This window comes from Arvicola amphibius, chromosome 6 (genome assembly GCF_903992535.2).
Source record: "Arvicola amphibius chromosome 6, mArvAmp1.2, whole genome shotgun sequence".
Taxonomy (NCBI): Eukaryota; Metazoa; Chordata; class Mammalia; order Rodentia; family Cricetidae; genus Arvicola; species Arvicola amphibius.
The window spans coordinates 31217145-31229513 of record NC_052052.2 but is presented as its reverse complement, the minus strand read 5'-3'; the positions used below and the strand labels follow the sequence as shown (position 1 = coordinate 31229513).

Here is a 12369-nt window from a genome sequence, read left to right as displayed (position 1 = left end):
ACACTCCTTACTACACAACACTGTAACACGGCCCCCAGGGCAGAAGCATACCTTCCAGGCCCCAAGTGGAAGGCTGGTTATTTACCTGAAGAACAGATCTAAAATATTTGAAAAGTGTTACCAATTATGGAATAAATCTAGGACAAGAGTCAAAAAGTAAATGTAGGAAGGTTTGTGACTTTCAGTCCGTTTGTAGGGAGGTATCTGTCGTATTCCTATTTTAGTAAAAGTGTATTTAAAAAAAAAAAAAGCCAGGTTTGAGTCCCCGCACCCACATGGAGGCTCACAACCTCTTACTCCTTCTTCTAGCCTCCAAAAGTACTGCATACCATGGCACATAGACATATATGCAGGGAGAAACGCTCAAACACATAAAATAAAATCATCTAAATCTTAAAAAACAGAACAAACCCCACCCTTTCCATGTGACAATCCGTGGGCACACACTTTATTGCACTTAAACTTTTGTACATCCAGTTCCCGAATGAGATGTGTTTACTCATTTTAAACCCTCACAGCTCTCACAGGCCCTGGCACATGTAGGCACTTGATGAGTACGCGATCTGCAGAGCATGACCACGCGTCCGCGATCCTTCTATTGTACAGCAGGCTGACGTCCAGCTTCAGTCCTCCATGTATGTTCTGCAGAACACACAATCCCATAGTCAGCTTCGTAAAACGTGAAAAACAAATTTCTGTTCAGTCTCCAAGCGGTTCGTTCAGAAATACGATACACTGATTTGTCTTTATCCTTAGCGAAGGATTCGTTTTGCTTCCCGTCAGCTGTAAGAGCCCTGGTTTTTGATGCTAGACGAGCATTCCCTTCAGTTTTTGCCACATATAAAAGCTGTGTGTCGTGACCTGAGGTCTTCCACTATCTTCTCTTCTATCACCACGCCTTTGGCTATTTCATCCTCGGACAGCAGTAACTTGGTTTCCGAGTCTCTGGTTACAATAACCACACAGGACTGTATTGACTCGAGGATATTGGCCACCACCACTTGATGCTGATAAACTTCCAAAGCATTCCGAGCGCGACTGATTATAATCTCGGGATCAGTTTCCAGCTTAAAGGAAACTATAAACGCTCTGGGAGCCCAATCTTTAACCAGAGGAGAAAGCATTTTCGGCACCATCTTCATTGTTATCTGTACCGGAAAGAGCAGGCAAAGGTTAATAAGTAAACCACTGGCCATTCCCCACCAGCAGTCTAAGCAACCAGGGACTGACTTCTGCCTAAGTTAAAAGGGATTTCCCACCGTGTAACTTTCTGGAGCATACTAAATGCCTAAGGACTAGGTTCTGTAGGGTTCATCACGCCTAAATTCAAGGCCTCACGTCTACTCTGAGGTAAAATGTTTTCTGAACCTGTACTGTCCCGTCGTTCTAATCACAATTCCTCCAACACTTCCTTGACTGCACCATTGTTACTACCTTTGAAGACAGGGGCTCACTGTGCAGCCCTGGCTGACCTAGAACTTGGTCTATGGACCAGTCTTGGCTGCAAAGTCAGATGTGCCTGCTTCTGTCTCTAGAGTGCTGGGATTAAAGGTGTGAGTCACCATGCCTGGCTCCCCTTTAACTCACTGAAATACTATTAAGTCTTTGAGAATCTTACAGATTTTATTTTGATCATATTCATCTCATTTCTTTTAAAGCAAATCTGAAGGTAAACAAATGTAATCTGCTCATGGAAATATTACTTTGGCAGAAGTCCAATAATACCGGGCTTTAACCTCTTCACCTAAAGTATGTCATAAGCAGGTGGGACGGCTGGCGGTTCTCACTGACAATTTTTTTATTTGTTAACTAAAAGTATAAATACAGTAACCAGAGCAGAGCACTGAAGACACAACTGAGTTGGTCTTCACTTGGTTAAAGTTCCTGCCCTGTTTCCTAAAACCCAAGGGGAATACTGCATCATTCTGTATATCTTCAAGATAAATAAAAATGTGGGAGAAACTGGAGCTCCCAGGCTTTTTAAAGAGTATGAGGTCTGTCAGCAAGTGTGACAGAAATCACATACAGAAAAAAAAAAAAAAAAAAAAAAAAAAAAAAACACATACAGGGCCCCTCCTTGGCATTCATCACCAGTGTTCAGCAGGGATGCCAGTCCCCTGCAGAGAGCGAGCAGTGCAAGCAACTGCTACTGTACTATTTCTCTTCATCTCTAGGTACCACAATAGTCCCTGACACACAGGAGGTCCTCCAAGATGTTTAACTAAACTATCCCAAAGGTGCCCTTCAAATACTTATCTATAAACTACTTGTATCATCCAACAAATGCCTATGAGTTCCCTCGGGTTCTCAGGCACCAAGTCATCTTAAATTCTCGGCCACAACACTATCCTCCCATGCCTCTTCCTTAAACTACAATAGCCCTATCTATCCACTCTACTTCTACCTCATCTTCCAAAATGCTATTCTTTGCAAACTAAACCTTTTACTTTTATTAATTTATTTCGGGACTGGGTCTCACTGTGTAGCCCTGGCTGGCCTGGAACTCACTACGTGGACCTGGCTGGCCTTGACATCACGGAGATCATCTGTGTCTAGAGGGCTGTAATTACAGGAACGTGCCACTATGCCCTAAAAAAAAAAAAACTGTTATCTTTTGCTTCCACCTTAGTGCCTCTGGCCTCCACAAGATGAAGTCCAAATATCTTAAGAACGAATACAAAGTTGTTGTTGTTTTCCCCCAAGGAAAGGCGAGCTGCCTCTTCAGTCTTACCAAAGCACTTCATTGCACAGACCATTACTCAACGGCAAACTCCAATTCGTAACTCCACTTAGAATGGCCTTTCCCACCTTATTATACCCCCACCTTCTGATGAGTCACCTCCGGGGAAACCGTGACTCCCCCAGCTCACTACCCCGAGATCTGACTGCACTTTTGTACATACCTCCACTACAGAATTTATCATTCTCATCTGTGATTATGGCTGGTGTCCAGGCCCTCGCTAGATTGTGAGGTCCTTGAGGGAGGGCAGTGCCTAGCTCATACAGAATGCAGAAAGGTCATCTCCAGATCAAGAGGGAAGTAACCCAAGACTGGTTATAGGGGGTCAGATCTCTGGAAGAGAGCCCATCACCTGCAGTGGGCCACCAGACGAGTGGATCTTGTGTTCAGGCATTTCGGAGACAGGAATATAGAAATCAGACACTGCCGCAGCCAAGTAAAACATCGCAGAAGAGCCTATAAAAAAAAAAAAAAAAAAAAAAGAAACCAGAGAGTCTAAGAAATCGGGGAAGGGCATGGGACCTGCTCCTTTTCAACTCGGGTTCCCTGGCTGGCTGCAGGGTAAGTGGGAAGCATGAGGAAAGAGAGGCTGCGAGAATGGCTGTACCGCCAAGAAACCTCTGGATTCCTTACAGCACTCACCTAGCGGGTTGAGAGCTAGGGCCGCAGCCTGCAGCAGATGCAGGTAGTCCGCCAAAGTGGTGAACTCCACGGCCAGGAAGGTGCCGGCAGCAGCTGCCTCTTGGTAGCTCTGCAATGCTGCAGCAAAGCCCGGGAGTGCATTCTCTTCGGCCTCCAGACTCAGTTTCCCCGACTGGGCTGGGCCACAAGGCCGCAGGGCCGACAACCATGCCTGGGGCGGGAAGCGGTGGGCATAGGGGAAGGCCGAGCGCGCTCGGTACAAGAACAGGACCCCGTAACCCGCAGCCAGGAAGACCTCGACCGAAGCTGCCCCGCGTCGCCCGCTACTGAAGTTGTCCAGAAAGCGCACGGCTCGCGCTTCCAGGGGGACCTTGGTGCCTCCTGATGTGACCAACACCACTCGCCGGCCCTGCGAGCCCAGCCTGGCCGCAAAGCGAGCCATAACCTCGGCCCAGCGCGCAGCACCCTCGGGCCGCGGCATGTCCGCGACCAGGTCCATTTCCGCCATCTGCAAGCGGGAGTCACTTGCACGCAGGAACCCCTGCTTCCCGGCACGCCGGCCCCGGCGCCACGCCCCCTTCCGGATACCTGGGCTACGCGCAACCGCAAATAATGACTGTGGGCGTTCCCCGCCTTCTGGACATCAGTAGGTCATGACCTCGCCGAGGCTTGAGAATGCCTGGCTGTTGTGTCAGAGCCCGTCGAAATGCGTTGAGAGGAAGCATCTTTCTCGAAAATCCAGAAAAATTATACTTCCTGTGGGTTTCCTAGTCTGGAAAGCTAAGTGGACTTTTTCTTTTTTTCTTTTTTCTTTTTTACCTTTACCGGCCACCGTACATGCCTCCCCAAGTTTGGGTTCCATCGCAACCAAATTCTAGACATTGAACCTTTGGGACTGAAGAGTTTGCGCTCTCCCCTCCCCGTGTGCCGCTATTAGTCCTGCCCCGCTCCGCCCCCTTGCCCTTGAAATCCGGACAACCCCGCGGCCCGCGGTTGTCACGTGACGTCTGTGTGGTCTAGCCCGGCAACCGTCCTAGAGACGACTCCGCCGGCTGCACCATGAACGAGATCTACCCTCTGGCGGTGCCCAAGGGGCGCCGGCTCTGCTGTGAGGTGTGCGAAGCCCCGGCCGAGCGGGTGTGCATGGCCTGTACAGTCACTTATTACTGGTAGGCCCTGGAACTGTGGTGCCTGGCGCCTTTGCTCCCTCCCCGCCTCCCAACCTAGGGTCTGGCCCGGTGCATCGGTGTACGTGGTCCTTCAGCCACCGACCCCTCACGGGCCCGAGCAGGCTTGAAGACGCGTCTCTAAGACTCCTGTAGCCTCTTCTGCCTCCTCTCCCACATCAGGTTTTTATCCTGATGTTTCCCAGGGGTCCTACTAATACTGTGTTGGGCGCCATTCTAGGTGCTGAACGTAGTTCTGTAGACCCATTCCCTCCAAGCTCAAACATTATAGTTTGGAGGACAGTGAAGAAAACAAATGATAATTTCAGGGAGAAATGTCAGAAGTCAACGGAAATGTGAGAAGTTGGGCGGACAGCTTCTCTGACAGTAGATGATTGGTCTGAAAATAATGAGCTAAAAAGCCAGCATTCTTGCCCTTGAAAGGCACAGATTGGGCTCCTAATTAGGATGGACATGTGTCCTTGAGGACTAAGAAGACTAATTGGCCAGTGCACAGCCAAGAGAGTTTGAGTGTAGTCCGGAGCTAGAAATTCCAGGATCCCTTTATATGTATTCTCATTTATACTCCCCCTTCATCCTTTTTTATGACAGGGTTTATGTAGTCGAGTTGGCCTCAAACTCACTATGTAAGCTAAGGACCGGACTTTTAGATCCTCCATCCACACCCCTCAAGGGCTGGGGTTAGGAGTGTGTGTCAACATGCCCGGGTGTGGTCCTGGAGATAGAACCCCAGGCTCCGAGCATACTAGACAGACACCACCAACTAAGTCACATCCCCAGCCCTAGACCGTTCTGAGCCTTACAGAACTAGGATGTTAACTCATAGCCAACTGACTTGGTTTCTCAAAAGCCGCTGTTATTCATTGCGCATGTTACATACTGTCACTCAGGGTGAACTAAGCCTGAAGTGTCTGAGGATAGAAACATGGCGACTTGGGCAGTACCTCAAAAGGTTTCTCTGAGAAAATAACGTTTGGGTTGAGTATTGAGAGGCCAGTGGAGGCTTGCTTTGTGAAGAAGGGTAGGTGTTTGCAGCTCTCCAGGATTGGTTTGGACAAAGGGTGGAAGACCAGCTGTGTAAGCGTGGTCAGTGGTTTCCATATTGCAGACAGGGCTGCAGTGGGTCACGGATAAGTCACAGCCTGAATTTATACTATATAATTAACATCTATTCATAAAGTATTTCTTCCAATGAGTCGAGAAGGCTGTGATCAGTTAGGAGGAGGAGTTTGAACCAAGAAGACAAAGGTTTGGGCCAGGCAGTGAGACAAGATAAAGGGATATGGAATTTGTCCTTTATCAAGCCACGTGTGATGTTGTTTGTGTTCAAGAAGATGACAGGAGGCAGCAGTGTGGTACACTGGAGGGTAGACCCTGCCTAGCCAATTCAGAGGCTTTTACCATGGCCCAAGTGCAGACTGAACTTTTCTTTCTCAGACCATTCCAGATGCCCTTCCTCCAGGCTGTACATCCTCAATCTTGGCAAGCAGACTGTGAACTAAAATCCATAATCCTATCACTCAGAGTAAAAAAAAGAAAAACCCAAAAACTGATGTTTTGGTGAAATTCCTTCTATTCTAAATATATTTGTTATATGCCATGAATTGTGACTATGTTCCCAAGTGATAGAACATTAAGAAACAGTACATTTATTTAATTAATTGTGCTGGTGTGTGTGAAGGTCAGAAAAAACTTTCAGGGATTAGTTCTTCATTCTAACGTGGTAATAAGGGCTTGATGGGAAGCCATCTTGCTGGCCTAAAATAGGACATTTTTAAAGAAGGATAATTTTATAAAACTATACACTAAAACATTAATAGATTGAAGAGCCCTCATTTTATAGCACATCAGATCATAGCAGACAGATAACAGTAATTCGTAATATTTTTTCCTTTAATTGACTGTATGTGATACAAATTTAAATGCCTTCACTGGCCAGCAGGGAGAAAATGCCAAGTGGTAAGATGTAATAAGGCCAGGTGGTGGTGGCAGTGATGGCACATGCCTTTGATCCAGCACTCCGAGACAAAGGCAGGTGGATCTCTGAGTTCAAGGCTAGCTAGAAATCCTGTCTCAAAAAAACAACAGGGGAAAAAAGGCAATAGGAAGCTGGTGATGGTTCATGCCTGTAATTCCAGCACTTGGGAGGCTGAGGATCACTGTAAACTCTAGGATGGCAAGCCTGGGCTACAGTGTGATCCTATCTCGGAAGGGGAGCAAGAGGGGGGAGAAAGGAAGGAGAAAGGGAAAAGAAGCTTCAGTGGATGGTAGAATGAATGCCTTGCTTAAAGACATCCAGATACAAGTCAATAAAGCAAAATGCTTGAACAAAACATGTCTGCGTCATAAACCACTTAATTGTGACCCCAGCTCCTCCATACGTCCCAACCTGTGGTGAATGTTTGGGCGAGACAACAGAATAAGGAGGTCAGCCAGAAAAGTGTGACCAAAGTTCAGTTCATGTAGAAAGGCAAGCCACGTCAGTTACTCTCAGTGGAACAAAGGCTATTCACAGTTACTCACCTGTCCCTCTGCTGTGGAATATCGCCATTTCTGAATCCCGGCTCAGTGTTTTTGCTGATCTGTTTGCAGTAATTCCCTAACTCCCCCTCCCCCCCAAAAAAAATCCTTAAATGCTTTATATCATTTTTGTGGTAGTAATATTGTTTCTAAAGAAAATACTTGATTGTATTTCTGCTCTCTGAAGAGGAAGGAAGGAGCGTGCTTGGATGCAGCCATATATTTCCCATGGCTGCTTCTGTGCTACATCTGGGGCTTGAGTTATTGTAACTGAAACCTTAGAGCTCCCAAAACCTATAATAGTTCTTGTCTGGAAGAAAAACAGAAACACACTGGCAGCCTTTCCCCTAGATTATAGTTACCTGTTTTGAAATGTGTGTGATGTATAATAGAGTCCAAACAGTAAATGTCTTCTACTGAAGTGAAAATGTGTCATCAGCAGTAGACATGCAAAAACCCATAGCTCTGTCCTGTTTTACTTCACAGTCTCAAAAGACAGAGCTGAGACTGGCAGAATAGGAGAGAAGGACAGTTCAGAAGTTGCAGTAGACAGATGTTGGGAATTGTTTTCTGGCCAATCAGACTCCTGAAATAATCACCCAGAAACTATTAATTAAATCACTGTTTGGCCCATTAGTTCTAACTTCTTATTAGCTAACTCTTAATTTAACCCATTTCTATTAATCATGTATTACCACTTGGCTGTGGCTTACCAGCTAAAGTTCCCAGCGTCTATCTCCAGTGGCTCCATGGCATCTCCCTGACTCCACCTTTCTCCTCCCATGCTATAGGCCAACCCAGTTCTTTATTCATTAACCAATAAAAGCAACACATAGACAAAAGGACCTCCCACAGAAGGGGGAAACAATTCAGAAACCACAGTAGACAGATTGAGAGGAGAGAGACAATTCAGAAACTGCAGTTGGAAGCTTTACTATCCCACTTTCCATAGTGAACAAGCCAACTAGACAGAAGATCTTTGAGGAAATGTAAGACTTGAGCAATACTACACCTGTAGACTACCCTAATAACAGAATATGCATCCTCTCCAGTGCATACAAAGGTTCTTGAGGGTAGACCATATGTTAGGTCATAAACCAAATCTCAGTAAATGTGGAAGGAATAAATCACGGAATGTAGGTTCAGTTATGGTGCAATGAAATTAATGACCAGTGACAAAAAGGAATTTGGTAAATTTACAATCAGGTTGAAAATAACACACTCTTTAAAATCCAGTGGGTCAAAGAGATCATCAAAGAGACTGAAAAACGCTTCAAGGTAAATGAAAAAAAGCACAACATACTCAAAATTATGGGATACAGACAAAATCTTGTATATACAGGGAACGAATGGATTAGTTACTGGTCCCTGATTTACAGTTGTTAATGTACACATAACTTAACATTCCACCTTAACCTATGAAGAACAGGCAAAAAAATATATTCATCAACTTGTTCCTGCACAGCTCTGTGTTAGGAGGAGGGAATAATATTAAAGATTAGAGCAGAGGTGAATGAAATGGAGAAAATGGTGAACTGTAGAAAGCATAAATAAACCTCACACAAAACTGACAAATCTTTAGCTAGAATGGCCAGGAAAAGAAGACTTGAATTACTAACAACATGATACCATTATTGCCGACCTTGGAAATAAAGGGAATTCTAAGAGAACATTCTGAACACCTATATATCAGGAAATTGGGTAACCTGGATGAAACAGACACATTCCAAAAAGAAACCACACTGATGTAAGAAGAAGCATGTCTGACTAAATCTAGAACAAGTGATGAAAAGCCCAAACCAGATGACCCCAGACTGGTGTATTCTTTCAAACATTTCAAGGAAAATGAACACAGATTCTTTATGAGGAAAAAATAATTCCTAACTCATTCTATAAGACCACTATTTTCCTGGTAATTAAACCAAATAAAGGTATCACAAAAAATTACAGACCAATATCCCTAATGAATATAGAGGCAAAAGTTCTCAACAAAATTTCAGCAGACCAAACATGGCAGCAAATGTGGGGGATTAACATCATGGGCAATTGATATTTATTCTAGAAATCCAGGTTTGGTTGAACACTCAAATATCAATCAATATAAAACACTATACTAGCGGATGAAACACACACATATGATGTCTCAGTAGATGCAGAAAAAACATTGGACAAAATCCAACATCATGATAAACACACTTAAACTTGGGAAAAAAAAAGAGAAACTTCTGTCACTTGCTAAAAGGAAATAATAAAAGAAAATCCAGAGTAACACAGAACTAACACCATACTTAATTGCCAAACACTGAGAACTTCCCCATGATGACACAAATGAGACATTCTATGTTGACTTAGATTTCTGTCCCGCCCAGTCCTGCAGTTGTCCAGTCCCAAAGAAATACACAAAGGCTTACATTAATTATAAACTGTTTGGCCTATTAGTTCAGGCTTCTTATTAGCTCTTCCATCCTACATTAACCCATAATTCTTGTCTGTGTTAGCCATGTGGCTTGGTACTTTTTATCAGCGAGGCATTCTCATCTTGCTTCCTCTGCAGGAGATCTGGGTGGCAACTGCAGACTGAGTCTTTCCTTTTCCCAGAATCCTCCTGTTCTGGTCACCCTGCTTATACTTCCTGCCTGGCTTCTGGCCAATCAGTGTTTTATTACAACTCAAGTAACAAATCTTTATAGAGTACAAGACCACTGTCCTGCAACAACTCTATTCAGTGTTGTATGAGGGGCTCTAGTCAGAATGCAGTTGGGCAAGACAATGAAGTAAAAGGCATCCAGGCTTGGACCGAACAAGATAACCTGATTTACAGACGGCATGACCTTGTTGTGATGGTTAATCGTGTATGTCAGTCTGACTGAAGGAAAGGATGCCAAATGGTTGCTAACATCTTGCTTCTGGGTGTTTGTGTGAGAGAGTGTGTTTGGCCTGGTATACTGAGTCAAGATCACCCTCACCAAGGTGACTGGGTACCGTCCATTCCACTGATGGCCTGAACCTAGCAGCATGACACAATGGTAATTTGCTCGAGTTTGCTGGGCTTCCCATCTTCTTCTTCCCTTGGCTATAGTGTCGCTGGTCCTGAGGCCTTTGGGCCCTGGACTTGCACCAAGCAGACCCTCTTCTTCCTCCCTGATCCAGCCTTTAGACTTAGTTGAATTACAGCCAACTTTTCTGATTCTCCAGCTTAGATAATATTATGAGACTTAAAAAAAATTCGTGTGTGTGTGTGTGTGTGTGTGTGTGTAAAGCTATGTGCACGAGTACAGGTGTCCACAGAGAGACAGAGAGCAGAGGAGTAAGATTCCTCAGCAGCTGTAGTTACAGGGGTTGTGAGACACCCGATGTGGGTGCTGGGACTCAAACTCATGTCCTCTGAGAGAGCAGTAAGTGTTATTAACTGCTGAGCCATCTGTCTAGCATGCATCTAGTTACTCTGCTCAGTATCACATGAACAATTCCTATAGAAAATATTGGTTTGTCCTGGAGTATCCTAACAGGCTTATAATATAGAAACCATAAGGAATTAACAAAATTGTTTTAAAACTAAGCAAAATTTATATTATATATATTAGAACTAAAACTTGTTGAACACAGCAAGATAAGATATGCAAAAGTAGTTACATTCTTATACACTAGCAAAGAACGATCTGAAAGTGAAATTAAGAATGTTACTTTAGGGGCTGGAGAGATGGCTCAGTGGTTAAGAGCACTGGCTGCTCTTCTAGGGGTCCTGAGTTCAATTCCCAGCAACACATGGTGGCTCACAACCATCTGTAGTGACATCTGGCACCCTTCTCTGGCGTGCGGGCATACATGGAGGCAGAATGTTGTATACATAATAATAAAATAAATCTTAAGAAAGAATGTTACTTTATTCAAAACAGCATAAAATATTAGAGAAAAACAGTCAAGGAAGTACATAACTTATACACTGAAGTACCATAAAAATGATGAAGCAGTGGTCAGTCCCAAGAGAAAAGCTGATGTAAATCCCTTTAATAAGACTTATTATAATGTAAGGGCCCTGGGGTAGAAAGGAAAGCATTAGACAGAAATAATATGATATATGGAAATCTAAATATGATGGGGCCTTAAAACAGCCTTCATCATTAGGACAGTCTTGAATAATCTTGGGGTATCTCCAACCAATAACCCAAATAAAAGGTGCGACTTTGTATAACCTTTTAGGGGATGAGAAGTTCACATCCATCATGTTATTTGACTTTCTATGGTGTATTTGACAAGGAACACAAAGGAGCACAGTTTAACTCCACCCCTGACAGAGCTTCAGGGAGGTGTGGCCTGATTCAGGGTACAGGATCAGACCTATGTTCTAACAAAACACTGTTGAAAGAAATTGAAACACTTATTAAGATAGCCACATTCCCCAAATTATTCTATTGATTAAATGCTATTCATGTGAAATTCCAACTTAGAGATGCTGACCCTAAAATTCACATGGAGATACAACATTTTCAATTTTCAAAACTTACAACAGTACAATATTAAAAATAATACAGAATTGAGAGTCTATAATAAGCCAATACATCTATGATAGGATAATGTATGTAATAGGATGGACTTGGACCTGTGCCTTCCATCTTATGTGAAAAATAATCATACACAAAAGACTTAAATATTAGCTATAAAATTACAGAAGGCTTGGAAGGAAAGATAATTGTAAATCTGTGTAGTTTTAGATTGGGCATCAAAAGGAATCAAAGTGAAAATAGATTAGTTACACATCATTAAAATTTAGATTTTTTGTTTGTTTCCTGAGACAAGATCTCTCTATGTAGCCCTGGCAGTCCAGGAACTCGCTATGTAGACCAGACAATCTTCAGACTCAGAGATCCTTCTGTTCTACATCTGGGATTAAAGACCTGCACCGCCACACCCAGCAACACTTTAGAAAGCTGTGCTGCAGACAACACTGTCAAGGGGGAAGGTGACTAAGCCTGGCTCGTGAGTGCAGCACTGAGAGCTGTCTGCTGGCCTCCAGGCCGACCCAGGTGAGATGGAGTCCTGCATTCAGAGTTCCTCTAGTTGGTACAATCATCTCAAGCCTGTGGCCAAGCTCACCTAGGAGGGTAATACATCATGGCGCTGAAATGCTGTTCCAGCCACGAAAACAAGCTAAGTGTCTGGAAGCCAGTCAGTCACCAGGAGACTCCACATGAGAGAGAATGGAAGAAAGAGACAATGCACTAGCCACACTTCCGTGGCCCACATCTGAAAGCTGTGGAAGGGAAGCGGTTTGAGGAGCAC

At 44.1% G+C, this 12369-nt stretch overlaps 2 protein-coding genes across 3 annotated transcripts in view; one reads left to right on the top strand and one right to left on the bottom strand.

The window, feature by feature from the left end:
• Positions 1 to 418: 418 nt before the first annotated feature.
• Ppcs (phosphopantothenoylcysteine synthetase) lies at positions 419 to 3958 on the bottom strand. 2 transcript variants are annotated; one of them, XM_038333723.1, is made up of 3 exons: positions 3383 to 3958; positions 3093 to 3196; positions 419 to 1148 (listed from the first exon to the last, which is right to left on the bottom strand). In XM_038333723.1, exons 1-3 carry the CDS (start codon positions 3888 to 3890, stop codon positions 825 to 827), a joined length of 936 nt encoding a protein of 311 aa, XP_038189651.1. In that variant the 5' UTR covers positions 3891 to 3958; the 3' UTR covers positions 419 to 824. The 2 variants fall into 2 exon arrangements, with proteins under 2 accessions (XP_038189651.1, XP_038189652.1); XM_038333724.1 differs by lacking the exons at positions 3093 to 3196; positions 3383 to 3958 and adding an exon at positions 2904 to 3076.
• Positions 3959 to 4404: 446 nt separating this feature from the next.
• Zmynd12 (zinc finger MYND-type containing 12) overlaps positions 4405 to 12369 on the top strand; it is a 28470-nt gene continuing 20505 nt past the window's right edge. Inside the window, exon 1 of the mRNA XM_038334579.1 lies at positions 4405 to 4551. Coding sequence (XP_038190507.1) covers positions 4442 to 4551 — 110 coding nt within the window. The 5' untranslated portion in view covers positions 4405 to 4441. The remainder of the gene's footprint in view (positions 4552 to 12369) is intronic.